The sequence below is a fragment of the Grus americana genome, chromosome 14, assembly GCF_028858705.1.
Source record: "Grus americana isolate bGruAme1 chromosome 14, bGruAme1.mat, whole genome shotgun sequence".
Lineage (NCBI taxonomy): Eukaryota > Metazoa > Chordata > Aves > Gruiformes > Gruidae > Grus > Grus americana.
In genome coordinates, this window is record NC_072865.1 from 18,541,360 (window position 1) to 18,559,231 (window position 17,872).

The following is a 17,872-nucleotide window of genomic DNA, read 5'->3' on the forward strand; positions in this document are numbered from 1 at the left end:
ATTAAAAGCGACTCTGTACACACAGGAACATGCTGTGGCTGCACCGCTCCCCTTTGACAGCAGTGGGTGGACTTCTGTAACTGCAGCCTGCTTTGTGAGCTGCGCGGTGCTGCGTGGAGCAGGTTTTTGGGTGGTTTTGACCAGTAGTCGTGTATTCCTGTTGGCATGACACCAGGTAAGTGTACATGTAAAGAGCTGCAGTCTCTTTCACTACTACCACGGAGTATTCACCTTTCCGCTCCAGTCTGTTTGTTATTTGGGTAATGCCAAAACTTCACTTTAAATTTTGATATTAGTTTCCATTCTCAAGCCTAATCAAAGAAACGTCTTATCTTGGCTGAGATGTCTGGTCAATGAATGATGCCCTTCCTTTGCCGCTGCCACCAGCCACCACTCTCAGTGGGGTTTCCTGCCTCTGCCACTTGACGAATCCTTGTGCGTGTCTTCTCTGTAGTGCAGTGCCAAGCTGCCACTCTTCCTTCATTAAAGGCCACCCTTAGAAGTAATTGCTTCCTAAGGATAGTAAGAAATAAACCAAACCAAAGGTTACAAAATGAAATAAACGCTATTTATTCCTATACTTTGTTTTCACGCACAATTTTATTATTATTGTAGTTTAGTTGGCCTGCGGCAATGCACTTGACAACACGGCAGTAGGCGATTGCCTTTAACGTGAACAGGATTGTAGGGGGACGTACCCTGGTGAACCCATGGCTTGAGTAACCTGGTATTTGGAAAACTAATTGTATCTTGCAAATAGGAGACTCTACATTTGAAAATAAGTGTATGTATGTGCTGTGTATGTTAATGTATATGTACTGTGGAACTGGACTTACTGTGAGCTTTGTGGGAAAGTACGAAAGAAGGTCAATGCCACATTTTGACAGGTAAGATTTGTTTTTACCTCCGCATCAGCTCTTTTTTGTTTCAGTTTGTCTCATTCTCAGGAACAGAATTCAATGTTCATACTTTATGAGCATGAACGCAGGTGCTACGAATACGAGTTACACATCTCAAATTAAGGGAGAGATGGGAGCACTAAGAGGCTATATACTTTTATTTTGGATGAGTGGGTGTTCAGGTAACAGTAATCGTGAGATTAGCTCTTTTATAGCATCAAAGACACTTGACTCTTACAGATGGGCCCCTGGACATGAGGACGGCCTGGAACAGCAACTCAACGGTGTGCCGTGCCAGGGCCAGCGATAGACTAGCTGTGCTAACGCACACCCAAGCCTCTTCGGGGCTTGTGGCTCTCAGTAAAAGAAAAAATCTGAATTTTAATTCTGTTGTGACTTACAGATGTCCCCATGCGGCAATTCACGTGAAAGAGTAGTTCACTCCCATCACTAGCTGAAAGGGAGTTTTTGCAAAATATTGTTGCTCCCTGGGGCTGAGCCCAATGGCATGCGGAGCAGTAACTCAGAATGTCAGCAAGTCTTAACAGGTACTGAGACAAAGAAAGGGGCTGGTTTAGTTTTTTTTTTAATCAAAGCTGACAGGGGCTGTCAGATCATGGCACACTCAGTAAAATACAAAGAGTATGTTTCCCCGCAGCAGGGCCTGCCACTGCATGGAAGAGCGCCGGCGGACGCAGCTCAGCTCTGGGAGCCGTAAGGCCGTGCTCAGGCACCCCCTTTCTCAGTGGGGTTTGTTACATTGAGCCTTTTGCTGCGTTGCTGCCCCAGCAAGCCCCTGGGGTGAGCGAGCGGTGCTGGGCTCGGAGCCTCCTGAGGGAGGGGACTGCCCGCGGCACCCCGCTGCCCAGCTCACGGCCAAGCAGGGCGGCTTGCCTTTCCTAGGGCTTTCCAGTCAGCCGCCCGGGGAGGCGCCTGAGGAGCGCGGCGGAACGGCGAGCTGCCGAGCGCCCAGGCTGCGCCTCCCCTGGGCCGCAGGACCCTCCGCCGCCGGGCCCATCCCGCCCGGCGGCCGTACGCGCCCGCGGACAGCCATTTCGCGCCGCTGCCCGGCCTGTCCCTTCAGGTTATAGCGGCAAGCAGTCACCTGTTTGGGCGGCGCTCGCCGCCCTTTCCCCGCCAGGCGTGCTAGCAAGGCCACGCCGGCCCCACGCGTGAGAGAACAGCCGCCCACGGACGGCCCGTTCCGGGCCCGCGGCCGCTCCGGAGTGCGCGGTAACGAGACCGCCCCGCCGCCGCCTCCATTTTGTGATGGCCGCAGCCCCCCGAGCCCGGAAGGGCGCCGAGGGCCGCGCTCGCGACCACCTCTCCGCGTGAGCGCGCGGCGGCGGGGCGGGACGACGCGTGCGCAGAGGCGGGCCGGCGGGCCGAGGTGGCGTGGCCAGCACATGGGTCTCGCGAGAGCGCGCGGGCTATATCTGGGAGTGGGCGGGCACGCGGCTTCCTTTAGTGCGCGTCCGCCCGCAGCGCAGCATCCCGCCCCGCTCCTCCCGCGCGAGCAGGCCGAGAAGATGGAGGACAGTGCCATGGACATGGAGAGCATGGGCCCCCTGCGCCCCCAGACCTTCCTCTTCGGTAACGGCCCGCCGCTCCCCCAGCCCCGCGCTCCCGTTACCCGCCGGCCCCTCCCCTCCGCTCCCTCAGGCCTCGGGGCCGAGCGCGGAGCGGCTTGAGGCGGCGGGGCCCGCGTGGGGGGCCGCGGCCTGGTGCCGGCCTTGCGCCTCGGCGGGGCGGGGGGGTGGGGGAAAGAGGGGAGGGGGCGTTTGTCGGGGGAGGGGGCGCGCGGCGCCCGCCGCCGTTACTGCCGCGCGCTCCCCCGCGGCGCGCGCCCCACGTGGCGCGCTGCTCGCACGTGGCGGCGGCGCGGCCCGGCCCGGCGTGGCGCGCTTTTGTTCCCCGCACCGCCCGCCCGTTCCTAAGGACGCGGGCTCGCTCGGAGCGCCCAGCCAGCGGGCGGCCGCGGAGCACATGGTATCGCGGCGGGAGGTGGAGCACGTGGAGGGCGGCGGGCCGTGGCACGTTCGCCTGCCGCCGGCCCCGGGGGAGGCCCGGCCGTCGATGCTGGGCGTCCCGGGAGATGGCGTAGCCCCGGGCAGCGGCGGAGGACGCTGAACGTGGATGGGCTTCTGGCGGATGGGCTTGAATGGGCCGCGCTGGGAGCTGCGTGCTCGGCAGTAGGCCGCGGGCTCGCCTGGGATTTTCCCCACCCCACGCGTTTCTCTCCTGAGCCTGAAGTGCCGTTGGTTTTCTGTGCGAGTACGGAGTCTTGAAGCAGCAAGTTCTAAAATAACAAGTGGTTAGCAAATACCTGCGTCTAAATAAACCGGTACGTTTATATCTAAATGGTCTTTTTGCAGGCTGCGAGCTCAAAGCAGACAAGGAGTATCAGTTCAAAGTAGACGATGAAGAAAATGAGCATCAGTTGTCTTTGAGAACGGCAAGTATTGTTTAGTGTCTAAGCTTTTATTTTTTAAGTAGTAGTATGTGATGTTGCGAGAAGTAAGTTTTTTAATGTGTAGCTTTTTTCCTTATTATTAAACTTGTTTCTTTTAGTGACAAGTGATTTTATGTGAATCTGTTAAATAGTAAGGTCTTACTGGGAGTGGAGCATACCATGTCACTTACTTGCTGTATTGAAAAACAAATAGTTTAAAATATCCACTGATGTTTTGTTGTTTACAGCAAGCAATACAAATATGGAAAAGTTTCAAAATGGAATTCACAGTAGCTTAGTAAATGTGTACTGAATGGAATTAAAGGCCAGAATATACACACTGACATCCCTAATGCAATAGTTCAAGTGCTGCAGCGTAGGAGGAGGATAGACTTAGCAGAATGATGCACGGGCACATTCTAGTAGAATTTATTAGAAACTTTATTTTGAAAAGCTTTTCCATATATTTCCCAAATATAATTCCAGTGCAGGTTTTTTGTTTGTGGTTTTTTTCATAAGCAGCTAATAACTAAATCTATGTGGGATTTAGAAAACAAAACATCTAATATGTTTTGATTTATTGTCCTTAGTGTTTCCCTCTCTAAGGATGTAAGTGGCAAACACTGTCTTTCATTCAGGTAATCCATCTCACAGACTCTGCACTGAGCACAATACTCTTGCAAATCAGGGCCTGTACCCTGAGAGTTCTTAGATGTGTCCTTGGATCCTTCCGCTGCCCCAGCAAGCAAGAAACAGTATTTCAGGTCTTTTGTTCTGGGCTAAGGATGTTAGTTTTGATTAGCAGAAAGAGAATATGCCACAACTTCACAGGAAAGGAATTAAAGAGTTGTGGCATCTCTCTGCTTCATGGTTTATTACTGTATTTATTTAAATGCAAAGAGATACCTTAATGATACCTGGAAACAAGAGAGCATTACAATTGTGGATAACTTCCTGCAGTAGAATTGCTTCCTACAGGAGACTTGCATAATAATGCTCTCCAAACTTATTCACAGTGATACTTACAACACTTTAATAGGTAGGCATTACAGTTTTGTGAATCATGTGCCTTCAGTTCTTGCCTTTTATGAAAATTACAGCCTGGACTTAACAATGACTAATTGGTTCTTAATTAGAATTTCTTTTGAGGGAAGAATATAGCAGTAAAGTATGTATAGGACAAGTTCGTGCGGATAGTTCTCATATCTGAATGTCTGTCACACAGATGAAAGGAGTCACTGAGTGATACTTGAGTTGTATGGTTTTATCCAAAGATCCTGTTTTTTGGCAAGTTACCTATAGCATCTCTTCTGATGCTGCGTGCTCTTCATGGGGGATGAAGCAGGTTGGACACATACCAGTGCTTAGTTTTTAGGGTTGTGGGGACAAAGTCTAATTCAATAACCTGTCTTTTTAAAGACGAAAGGTGATATACAGGAGAAATGGGCATTAAAATAACAAATGACAAACTGGAAGTGTCTTAAAAGGCTTTGAAGATTTTAGACATAGCTACAAACAAATGTCTTGGCAAGCAGAGAAAGGAGTTGATGGAAGATAAAATGTGAAGGTAGCAAATTCCTGGTGACTGATCTGTGCACCTGATAAAAGACTAGATGTTTTATAAAGATTAACTGTCACATAAGGTCAGTTAAGATACAGATGTGATGATGAACTTGGATATGAGGTACAGAAAGAAGTGGGGAGAAAAAAAAGGATAAAAGTCAAAAGGGAAGAGGATTGATGAGTGTAAAGGTAGAAAGTGGCATGAAGGTTTCTGTAAATGTCTTCCTAATGATAGCTGAGAACAGGGAGGGATGGTCACTGCTTCATTGCCTATTTATTGCCAGTGTGCCTTCCTTCAGTGTAGAAATTAAAGAATGTGAATGGATACTTGCCAGACACTCAGTAAATAAACTAACAGTAAGTGCTGTAATATTGCTTGAAGGGCAAATGACAGGAGTGGCTGGGGGTGGAGGGCATGTTCTTGTCCTGGTGGGTAGTTGCACCATCTGAGTGATTCAGTGTTGTTGCTACCCCATTTGAGAGGTGAGATCAGAGCAGCAATTTCACTTATTTACAGTAATAAAACTTGCCAGGAGTAGTGGATCCTAAACCCTGTTTCTCAGCCTTCAGTCTGATGTATCTTGTCTGGATCATTACAGCCTGCCTAAAACGCAGCTCTTAGAGAATGGAAATTTGACTAGTATACTGCTGCCTGAGGTGTTTGCACCCGCATCTTCCATGGAGCGCGGATAGCTTTCTTTTTCGTGGGCATTGGGAAGGGAAACAGCGCCCTGTTCACTTGTCTCAGGAATAATTGTAGTACTTAAAGTGATTCTTGGTTTTCACATCTCTTGCATGTAATCCTGACTCGGATGCCAGAGGTTCAGAGAACTGGAATTTCAGGCCTGCCCCATGTCTGTCACTCATTTGCCTCCCTGCAGCTATGACTTTTGAATCAGACTTGTACCCAGTGTAAGGAATTCAGGCACTTGAGTTTTGAATTGCTCTGGGACAGCAGCTCTGAATTAATGCAGAAGGCATATGCATAAGTGACAGTAATGGACTGAGCAGATTTAACTCCTCATTGAATGTCAAGTAAGCAAAAAGTGTGTAGTGTGATAAAGTGAAGCAATTGGCAGATGAAACGTGGCAGGAAGGGGAAGGGTAAAGGCTGTGATTCTGTAGTAGAGTTTTATTTCCCTTCCTTCTAGGCATGTGCTTGTACTTCCTCCCTTGGGCCAGCTTCAGTGCTGACTGGACTTGTCACTGACTGATCTCAGTGTAATAATCCAGTAGCAAAAGGTCTTTTCACTCTCATCAAAACACATGCCTTGAGTTGCACCTTGTGAGTGTTATGGGGAAGGAGAGGGCGTTGGCTTGGGCAGGAGTGCAACTGAATAGTTAGCAGTCAGAAATAGCAATTTCAGTCTTAAGAGATGCAGAGTTTAAAAGACTTGAAAGTAATTGGGAAGGTTTTCAGAATGTGCACTGTTCTTTACTTCACAGGTTACTTTAGGGGCTGGAGCTAAAGATGAATTACATGTTGTAGAAGCAGAAGCATTGGACTATGAAGGCAACCCTGTTAAAGTAGTACTGGCATCTCTGAAAATGTCAGTGCAGCCTACAGTAAGTAAAGGAACTTAAAAAAACTACTAATAAATTTGGTCTCAGGTGAGAAAAAAGACAAATTAGAAAATGTTTTGGTTGAATTTTAGTGAAACTGCACAGTGGTCAATGGGTTCAGACAAGTGTGCAGTTTTGGCATGTATAGTAAATACAAGCTAAGCATGAATATATTTTTTGTGCCTAGTAAACTTATTGTAGTCATCTGGAGAAGATAGGCTTTTGTTTGAATTATGGGGTTTTTTACAAGAAATTACAGTAATTATGCATGTCATCTCTATGTATACAAATGTATGTGTTTGCAAGCAGATGCATCTATAGCCTGCGTTGCTTTCTTTAAGCCTGGGTGAGAAAAATGAGTTTTTCTGCAGGTCCCAAGCTCTTAAGAGATTCTAAAGATGACTGCAACCCTTTCTTGATGTCAGGGCACCCTACTTGTCATTCCTGCCATCTGGAATGTAATTTGAATCAGCGTTGCTGATGTTGTACAAGTGGAACTGCACAATGCTGGGGGCAGGTGCGATGGATAATGTTCAAATTGGCATTGCGGCCAAGAGGAGTAGAAACAAATGTGGATTGGTCTGGCTTTGAAAAGGGCGATTAAGTTATGATAGGCAACGAGAGTATAGTGAACCCTGTTGTGGCTTATTGACTGTAATAACTTCTGGAATATTCTGTCAGATGCAAATTTGGAGTAACTGTTAGCTTTGGAGTCACAGATGTTGGTGCTCTTGGTTTCATTTGAATAGATTGTCTGTTAAGCATGCTTTGCCTTTAATATTTGAATAAATAACAATGCTTTTTTTCTTAGGTTTCATTAGGTGGCTTTGAGATCACACCACCGGTGGTCTTGAGGTTGAAATGTGGTTCAGGGCCTGTTTACGTCAGCGGTCAACATCTTGTAGGTATGTGTTACTCAGGTTACTAATCTGTGATCTTGCTACCTGTCAGCACAAGCAGAACTGGTGATGTATCTGGTATCTCAAGCGGTACTTTCTCTGGTACTGACCCTCTGCATCTTTAATTCGCTGTCCTCAGAGGCATGAGGTAACTGTAGGACAAAGGCATTCAGGGAAATGCTTGCGTACATTTTCTTGCCTCTTGTTTTGTATGGATAAGGGGAGTTTGTCAGCCTTGCAGTTAGAGGTCTGATTTCTCCCCTTAAAAATGGGTGTTGGGTTCCTGGTGTTACTGTCTCACAGCAGAAATTTGAAAAATTTTATTCTTTCTATGGCTGCTTTTCTGTGAGGAATGTTACAGGCAGTGTATGGATGGTTATTGACCCATTTTGGATTTCAGTGTAGTAGTACATACAGTCAGCTGGAAAAGTGTCTGATCTCAGTGGTTAGATCACTAGTAGGAAGCTTCCTCTTGTCAATTCAGTACCTCAGTAAAACCTTGCCTGTTGAATTGTGGGTGATACTCTTCTGTTTCTTACTAGCAGTCTTGCTTTAGCTATTGTTAAATGAGGTGAATTTTTTACACATTGCCATCATTTTATCAGCATTAGAGGAAGAACCAGAATCAGACGACGAGGAAGATGATACAAAAATTATGAACACTTCGACAAAGAGACCAGCCAGTGGAGGAGGAGCTAAAACACCACAGGTATATATACTTTCAATCAGCTTGTCTGCAGAATTTTCTACTGGTTTGGTATTACCTGCCTGTAGGAGTAAGCAGTTATCAGTGGAGAAGGATTATTTTGTACTTGGGTCTTTACACTTCCATAATTTAGTACTTGTTGTTAAGTATAGATAGTTTCTAAAGCTTTGCTGGAGGGGCTAATATGAATGCTACTTCTATGTGGAAGCTTTGTCCACTACAGTAACTGAGTGTGTGCAGATTCTAGTGTAAACATCAGCGTTTAAATGCAAGTTTAAATGCTGATTGAAGCTCTGTAGTGTAGAAGGAAAGGTTTGTATGCTCAGGCGTGCTATAAATTTGTCAATAGCTTTTGACTTGGCAGCTGTAACTTCTTGGATTTGAGCTAAATTGATGGAATATGTAATATTGTAATATGCCACAAATTGTTCTGGATCAAGGTTACTGTTAATTAAGACAAAATGGTATTGACACATACTTGATCTTTTTTAAGAAAAAAGCAAAATTATCAGAAGATGATGAGGATGACGATGAAGATGAGGAGGAAGATGATGAGTATGTATTGTTTTGATAATGTATTTTGAAAAACAGGGTTAACTTTCAGAATGTGAATTGTATGACATAACTGGATGTTAAGTGAGCAAGCTACTTTTGGCTACAAAAGAGCAGAATTACCTCGTTTATCTCTGCAATGCAGTTAAATTAGTGTTGTTAAAATATGTCATATTGGGTTATAAAACTTAGTTTCATGTAATTCATTAACTTAATAAATTTAGAATTTTTTTATTAGTAGTAGTGGAAGTCTTAAGATACATGCTTTCAGTATCAAAACAAGGAAACACATTGAACTGATTTAACAGTAGTAAGTAGAGTATTTGGCCTAACACCTTGCCACGTGTTAAAATAAGGTAGAGCAGATTTGGGAAGGTGACTTGCTTCCTTCATGAATAAAACCTTTTATTGGGGGGGAGGGGGAATGTGGTTCAAGTTGTGAGTATGAATCTTGAGTTATGGTGACTACCTTTCTAATTGTAGCGATGAGGATGACTTAGAGGATGATGAGGAAGAAATGAAAACACCAATGAAGAAAGTAAGTGGCGCATATATATACACATACACATTGTGACCCTCTTCGCATACAAAGGATTAAATAGCCTGTTAACTGAATTTGAAAGGAAATGAGTGCTAACATCAGGTGGACTTAATATCTGCAGCTAAGTTTATTCAGATGGGTGGAGCAAGTGCTAACACCTCTTAACTTACTAATAGGTGTTTACTGTCCTGATTTTGAGTCATCTTTGAGGATTCATATGAAGACCCCTAAAGCAGAAAGGGGTTTAGAGCTGTGTTTGCCTAAGAAAGATAGCTGTTGAGGTTTGAACTCTGCGTTTATGATGATGCAGAAGCTAATTGAGGTGTCCTCCATGTGCAGTGTTCTGTTCTATAATAAACTAGATATCAGTACAAGGGATGACAACAATTGGGCAGGTAGTGCCTTAGATCGATGAGTTTAAGCACAGCTGTTTGGAATGTGTGAATGGGATGCTTTGGATTTAGTTTAGTCTGCATAAAGAAATTGTAATGGGATTAGAACACTTCAGTGTGCACATCCAATCCGTGTTTTAATTACTTTGCTGCAGGGGTGGCTGGGTTCATGCATATGCGCATGTGCAGTTGTCAGACTGGTGTGATTTTTGTGTATGGCTCTTGGGCAGCAAACAAAATCCTGCTCAAAGATGTGAGTTGTGCTTTGCCACTTCAGTTAGTCCTACATGCTGTCAAATAGGTCTTTTTAGCAACTTAACCTTTGATTAAAAAAAAATCTAAATGTGTGAGCCCATTGGAAAAGGTTTGCTTCAGGCAGCCAAGTGCTCAAATGCTAAATTACATCAGCCCTTGAGTGCCATCTGGTGGTAAAATAAACTAAGACAACTTGGTAATGGCAGAGGTAGAAGGTAGTAATTTTTTGAATTTAAGTACTTTGGCTTGAATTTATATGTTTGAATTTGCTGTTTAGAAACAAACATAATAAAGTTAAACATTAAATATGCTGCTCTGTCCTAATGAATTTCTCTAGGTGATAGTGCACAATAGTTGAAAGCCTGGTAAAGACAATCTGAACTGCAGATTGCCTGCCATCTAATCAAATCTAGTGTGGCTGAAAAATGTTCCCTTGATTTATACAGGAATTAAGAATGCAGTTCTTAATGTACAGTGGCATTGCCCACGCATGTCCCAGATAATGTTTCTGTGTGAAATGCCAAATGAGAGGGGTTTTGTTTGAGGTTAAATAGTATGTATGTTACTAAGTCTGGAGTATTGTGTTAACAAGCTTAATGTTTACTAGCAGTTTTTCGTGGCAAATGAACTTAAGTGTTTTCTTTTCAGCCTGTCCGTGAGGCTTCAGGAAAAAATATGCAGAAAGCAAAGCAAAATGGAAAAGACTCTAAGCCGTCCACACCAGCATCTAAATCAAAAGTGAGTGAAGACAAATGAGTAAACCAAATGTTTATTCTAGTGTGGAAGCTAGTTTTCTTGCCTAACAGTAACTTCAAATAATGTGCTAACCTTTAAGTTTTTTAATCTTAATATGAAGCACACTGGGGATCCTGTTCATTGCGTCATGTTCCCCTGTGACACTCTTCAGTGATCAATCTATAACTACAACAGCCGAGATGCGAAATCAAATGTGTTGTCCCTTCTGAGTATTGGTGATCCCATGGATAAAATACAAGTCTTGTTTTACTCGAACATGCATGCCAGGAAGGTCGATACAGAAATTAGTGTGGGAAGGATGACAGGATAGCATCTGAAAAGCAGTGCAGATGTGTACCTCTTTAAAGCATGACCTAATCTGGCTGCAATTGTGGAGTACACTGCAAATCACTCAATGTTTGGGCTAATTTCAGTTTCATTTCTGTTGGGAGAAAGAGCTGTGTAGGCACCTGCCCAGAAGTCTAAGATGCAAGCTGTGCTAATGGTAGTAACTCCAAATTTAAATGTTGTTCTTTTCCTTGGTTCTGAGTAATGTATTGGAAGCACAAATTTAACTTTGTGATTTTTTGAAAACTGTCTGAAGTATCTACATGATAGTTATTTTATTCTGTATAAATTCTATGGTAGGTTTTAACATTCTTGTTTTTAGAAAACTTGTTGTTGTGTACTAAGTAGTTTTATGTATGTGCAAGTTCCTAATGAAATGAATAATTTTCAGACTCCAGATTCCAAGAAGGATAAATCTCTAACTCCAAAAACACCAAAAGTCCCTCTGTCGTTAGAGGAGATTAAAGCAAAAATGCAGGCGTCTGTAGATAAGGTGAGTTTTGGAAACTTCATCTTTCTCAGCCTTATTTTTATACTTCACAGATCAAAGAATTGGGTGTTTTTAAGAAATGGTTACATGACACAGATTGCTGCGCTGTTATCAGTGTATGTTGATGTTGAAGCTCAGAGAAATGAAAACTCACTTGAGATAAAAAGAAGTCTCTGTACTCAGGAGAAACAAGAACACTTGGTTTTTTGATTCCTCCAGTAGTAATGATTAGGAATTTGGTATTTCTTAGTCAACTGTCTCAGTTAAAATTTGGAAAAAAACCAAAACAAAAACCACAGCAACAAACCTTGGGTGATATTTATTCTAAAGGTGTCTTAACTAGTGTACACGTTTTAGGCAGCTAGAGTAAAGCAGAGTTCTTCACATGCTTGGAATACCTGGGTCTTAAAGCAGCATCCAACTTAGATATCCAGATATGTGTGAGGCTTTATAACTTCCAGAAGGGGGAGATAGGTGCTTGTGATATGCATTAATGAATCCATGAAGACCTGAAAGCATTTGCTTTCTGAACTGGAGATCTGGGGTTAATTGAGTCTCACTCTCAATGGATGTTTCATCTTCTGAAAGTCACAGGGCAGTCACTCAGCTTCTGGTTTGCTGTCAGTTTTAACTAGCACTTCAGTTATGCATATGAATATTCTCCTTAGCTGCTATTTCAGTTTAAAAAAAGAAAACTGCATTTTAGTTATAGGCTGGTTGGGTAACAGTGTAGCAGGTAATAGCAATTCTTTCCCCCTTAGCCAAGTGTGGAAACCTGTGTGCTAGCTAGGGGTGCAGCTGAGTACACACCTGTACTGTGGAACAGGTGGTAGTGAGGGCTTGACATCTAAACTATACAAGTTCTGGTTTTACTTCACGATTGTGCTTATAGATAGTATGCTCATTTGTGGCTGAACCAGAGACTTATTTTTGGCTGATGTTGGTGCCATGAAGAATTCTGGTTTGGTTTTCTTTAGTTTGGTGTGAGGTGATAAAACTTCCCTCCCTTACAGTGGCAATCAAAAATCAAAGGTCATCTAAAGAATTCGGATTATCTTCCACTTAGATTCTTAATATTTTGAGGCAGTTCTGTCCCAGAATACAAAATAAGATAAAAAGTGTTTCAATGTAGTGGATGCAGAGTGAGCAATGACAGATTGTGATCAGGATCAAAATGTGTGTCCCTGAATTGTGAAGCTGACAGTGATGGATGGCATCATTCCGCTAGGTCAAACTAGCCTCTTGGATCCAGTAGATGCTATGGTGGTTTTTTTGCATGGCACAGAGGAGCTGTGATTAGTGTTGTTTCTGCAGTGTAAGCAGAAGCAGCTGTGCTGCTCACAGGAGACAGATGTCCCTGTGGAGGGAAGCATGCAGACCAGATAACTGGCAAGTAGGTGTAGAATATACTTTCTGTTGCTGCAGAGTGATTCTACTGGGAAATGCTTTGTAAGCACAAATGTGTAGAAGCAATAGCAGGCAGCTTAATTTAATGTTTTCCAAGATGGTGCTAGAGCATACCTTAGTAAGGCAAAAGGTTTGTGCATTGCCATATACAATAGTGCTTCTAGCTGACAGTCAGCAAGTTAGCAGCTTTTAAAAAAACCAGTAATTTTACTAAATTAATAGCGTGGAACTGCTGCATTATGTAGTAAATACATGTGAACAAGCTAATAGAAAAGCATCGCTACTTGACAGAATCCAGGGGTAAGACATTGTCCAAATATCCAAGCTTTTGGTTGCGGTATTGCAGTTTCAAATATTCCTAATGTAGCTTTGTTTCCTTTGAACATAAATTTGCTGTCTTCTGTGATGTGCTGTGTAGCAGCTAAGTGTACTGTCATACTTGGTTAGGTATATCTCAACTGATGTACCCTGAAAATGGGAGAAATAGTACTCATGGGGCATGTGAAAGTAAATCACTGTCTCTTAAAATAGTGTACTGTATTATTGAGCCTGGAGATAGGAAAAGACGGGAAGGTAAACCTAGATCCATGAACTCCTGAGTCTGCTTTGTATGTCCAAAGACAATTTCTGACATACAAGCAAATGTCTCTAGAACAGTTCTTTTAATTCATAGAACTAATCTAGTAGAATGTGTCTTGAAAGGTAGGTGGGAGATCAGTTACTTTTTGCTTTAGAGAGCCGAAGTTGAAAACCAGCCTGTGAAGGATAGTAATGTCTCAAGTTGCACGCTGTAGTAAGCATTCATAAATATGGAATTAGTTCTAGTTTATCTGAATAGAATATGAATGACTATAAACAAGGTTATCTTAAGTGGTGAATGCTTGCTGTTAGGTTTTTGAGCATGAGCAAAGATGCTTGTACAGCCATTTTGGTGCGTAGGCACTCACTCCAGTGAGAAATACCTGGGTACTGTAGAGAAGCAAACTTTTAAAACTGGTTTAAAAGCAGATTGGTTTGGGATGTTGCAAGGTGAGTTCAGTAAAATTCCATGTGTATTGCAAAGGGTTTAAGCTTCGTAAGTTATTTATTGGAATCATTAAATGACCTGCATAGACTAAAGCTTGCTTTTTTCAAAATAGGGTTCTTCCCTTCCGAAGCTGGAACCTAAATTTGCCAACTATGTTAAGAATTGCTTCAGGACGGAGGACCAGAAGGTAACTGAATTTATTGGAACTTGATAAAGTCCAAAAACTTTTATAACCTGACTTAGGGATTCTTTTCCACTTCTTAATCTTTACAAGCTTTGGACTGTTTCAAAGGGTTACAAACCACGAACAATACTTCAAATTAAATAAATGGGAACGGTTTTAAGGGTTTAGTTGGCTAAGATGGGAAAGCTAATATTTTATTACATTTTTCCAGCTTTTATATGGTTGGTAAATTATCTCTTGCTTACTAAACCCACAGAATTTTCCTTTTGGCACCATATTGGCTAAGGAAATGAGCTGTGGTTTTCCTTGCTGCTGAATTTGGCCACCTAGGCCAGTCTGCTGTTCAGCCTTTTGTTGGGGAGGGTGTCTGGGAGGGGGAACTGTTTTGCGATTGAGATTATGGCTTTCTTACTACATTTTCTCCCAAAGTCAACTGAACTCTTGTAAGAGGGCAAGCCAAAAGGTGGTATCAGGAAGCAAGTTTCTGAATTAGTTATTACTCAACATACACTAGGCTAAAATGTGTCTTGGATTTCCCTATCAAAATTCCTGTAAGTTAAAACTTTCTTCCAGTGACAGAATTCCTTATGCTTTCCTGCTTCCCTCAGTGGTTCAGAGTAAACTTGTCTGATAGACAAATTGATAGGTTCTTGAAGGAATGTTTAAAAGCAGTTAGCCTCAGCTACTGGAGTTGGTCTGACCTAGCCAGGGTAGGCAGAGTTCAGCCAATATTTGCCTAGCTGGTCCACACCCATCCTCTCACTTATACCTTCACTGAATTCTTATTATTGTGACTGAGTGAATAAGTTTTCTAGCAGAAGGACCTAACGTCTTGCTTTTGACTTGATTTTCTCTGAAAGGAATGCATTTTTTTTCTTGTAATTTAATGTCAATATTTTGTGGAGTAAAGTGAAGATGGTAAACTGAAAATAACTAGAAAAATGGATTTCAATTTCTAATTTTTTGTGTACACTTCCAGGTCATTCAAGCTCTCTGGCAGTGGAGACAGACTCTGTAAGAAAAGAAAACAGTTTAAACAGTTCATTAAAATCTGCACTCTTACTTCTGTAACCATTATTTGGCTGTCCTTTTTACAAATGCTGAAAGAGCTTTCCCTACCGTGTCTGATAAATGTCATCCAGATTACCTTGCCAAGAATGTGTTGTCCAAAATGCCTGTTTAGTTTTTAAAGACTGGACTCCACCCTCAGCTTCATTTTAAGTATGTATGGAATGTTTTGATAAGGCATGGTGGTGGTGGTGGTCAGACAAATGGAAATGGTGGGGAGACTAAATGTACGTGGAAAAAAAATAAAATTTAGTATTTTAATAAAGTACTATCGTTTCTTTTTTATGGGTTGGGGGTTGTCTGCATATTGAACCCGGAAGAAAACAGGGTGTTAAAGTTCTCATAGGAGCTACTGCTAAGTATTTTAGCTACTTCTCTTTACCAAGTACACATCAGATAGTCTCATTTAGGTTAACTTCAAAACCAACTTTACTCCAATTCTATGAGCTTTACAGCTACGGAGCAGATGATTGGTGAGAAGACTTAAATGGTAAGTGGGACTTTATTCTTGTCTGGAAGTGACCACTAATTGTATAATTGCCTAAAACAGCCTTTCCTGCTTCTCAGTTTCTGACCTGCTTCATCACTCTTTGGTTTATGGTTTCTCTTAACAACTGAATTTGTAGGGTTTGTGACTCCACTTGTAAAATGTAATACTTTTGATTTGGGAATTGCTGGCTGTGCTGTTCCTCTGAGGTTGTCTCGCATAATGACTGCTGTGAGGGTTTTGTGGAGAAGAGAATTAGCTCGAATGCTGTAGGGTGTGCCTGGGGAGATCAATGCCAGTGGATACATTCCTGGGAATGATGAGGAGCTAATCCAGCAAATCCCAAAAGCTCAGATGGGCAGGTAGTCCTATCGCAGCTCCTTGGGCCTTCACCAGTTATTGCCTACCAAGGATACTAAGGCTGAGTTAAAATAAATTTTTGCACCATTCTTGGTTGTCATACAAAGTAGAAATGCCAAGATATAAGGGCTCTTGAGATGAAGGGAAGGAAAACATGGATATCGCACCTGGCACTGAACTCATCAAGGCTCTTGTCTAAATGCTGTATCACTTCAAATGCTTGAATGCCATGTTGATGTGTAGTAACTGCAGTGATGGTATGAAGACAGAAAGAATACTAATGTTTAAGCAGTTGTATGGTAACTATTAAACTGATTTAATCCTTGCTATGTGTGAGAATTCAACTGGCTTCTCTTTTTCACAGCAGAAAAACCTTACTTGAGAACAGAAGGGCGTTAAAGCAGACTTCAGCAGGTTGAGGGTTTTTTCCCCTTGAAGGACTTGCACAGTTGAGGTCTTAGACCTTCACGAGACCTGGTAAAAACCTTTGGGTGGTGCTAATGGGGCATGGAGTCTTTACTTTTTTTTAAGGTTTGCTATTATAAAAACATTAGTTCCTATAGTTGAGATTCTGGGCATGATGGAAACCAACGCAAGTCTCCAGAAGCAAATATTTCTGGAAAAACAAAGCCAAGCAAAGTGCATGGTAGAGAAGTGAAACACAGGCGCAAGTCTAGTGTCAAAGATTCATTTAAGCTTGAGTATAATTGCAGTATGTGAAATGGCAGAGTATAAGGGGTTTGAAATGCCTGTTTCGGTGGGGTTATGTCAATAGATGAGGTCATATGTGCAAGTGAAAGCAAATTTCCCTGGTGAAATAGAGCTAATGGCACAGACAGGCTTATTTAAGCAAAATTGCCCTCAATTTTGGCTGAAACAAGTGAAAATTGTACAGTAATTTCAGTAAGAGGCTATCCAGCCAATAAAATATTCCGAGTATTAAACTTAAGAAAAGCCAGGGTGGGTGTTGTCTGTCTGTAGGTCACTGACCAAAGCGGGTCGGTGGGGCGCAGCCACGCTTGGCACAAGGATGCAGGGGAAGATGGAGCCCCCGGGGGCAGTTCTAAAAGAAAATGTGTTCTGTGCTGTCACAAGGTATAATGTAAGTCGAATCTCTGTCGGGCTGCATCAGGAGGCGTCTTTTGAGCCATCTGCATCACAGCATAAAAATGATAACTTCACTTGGCCCCAGTTAGCGTGGTGGCTGTTTTCTGCCAGTGGATGTTCCGGCAGCTCTGGGTGTGAGATGTGGCTGGTGTGGCTGTTGCTGCCCTGCTCCTGCCTGCATGGTTGTCTGCCCCGTTCCTCCGGAGCCGACCTTGCCCCCTCCAAAGGCTTTGCTCCCATGGGGACTGGCCATCCAATGACTCCTTGGGGCTGCTGGGCTGTGCAACCATATTCTGTAGGATACTTGCATGGAGCTGCCTAGTTCTTCGCTTCGAACAGAGCCTCAAAGGTTGAATTCAAAAAAATCTTAAAGCTCAGATGTGAAAATGCCTGTTGAAGATCCTGAATACCAGATGTGGGTTATTGGGAGTACTGGTCTTGAATTTCTGCAGAGTTGAAACGTGTTTTTACCGTGGCAATAATGGCATGATTGCAACAAAGCTGTTTCGATAGCCAAGTTGAAGGTTGTGGTCCTGGTCCTTGAGGATGGCTTGAGAGCATGGAGGTACATAGTCAAGTGCATTGATGCAAATACAAGCTTCCTCACTCTACCATGGGAAAACAGCTTCCCTTTACAGGATGGTAAAATGCCTCTCCAGGTGGCTGTCCCTCGACCTCTCTTTTCTCCACAAATTTCTCTCCCTGCTGCCTTTCATGTTGCAGGACCCTTCTGTTCCTTTTCGCATGCTTCGTTTCCTCCTGTGTTTCGTTCCTTACAATGAACAAGTAGCCGGTGGTGTTCCCCCACGCAGGGCAAGTGGAAGGCTGAGCGGGTGT

The 17,872-nt window shown here is 43.1% G+C and overlaps 1 protein-coding gene across 1 annotated transcript; it reads left to right on the top strand.

Moving 5' to 3' along the window:
* Window positions 1–2,334: 2,334 nt before the first annotated feature.
* On the top strand, window positions 2,335–15,349 carry NPM1 (nucleophosmin 1). Its single transcript, XM_054841946.1, has 11 exons — window positions 2,335–2,492; window positions 3,275–3,354; window positions 6,361–6,480; window positions 7,289–7,382; window positions 7,982–8,085; window positions 8,576–8,637; window positions 9,118–9,172; window positions 10,471–10,560; window positions 11,297–11,398; window positions 13,942–14,016; window positions 14,993–15,349. Exons 1-11 carry the CDS (start codon window positions 2,429–2,431, stop codon window positions 15,029–15,031), a joined length of 885 nt encoding a protein of 294 aa, XP_054697921.1. The 5' UTR covers window positions 2,335–2,428; the 3' UTR covers window positions 15,032–15,349.
* Window positions 15,350–17,872: the final 2,523 nt, after the last annotated feature.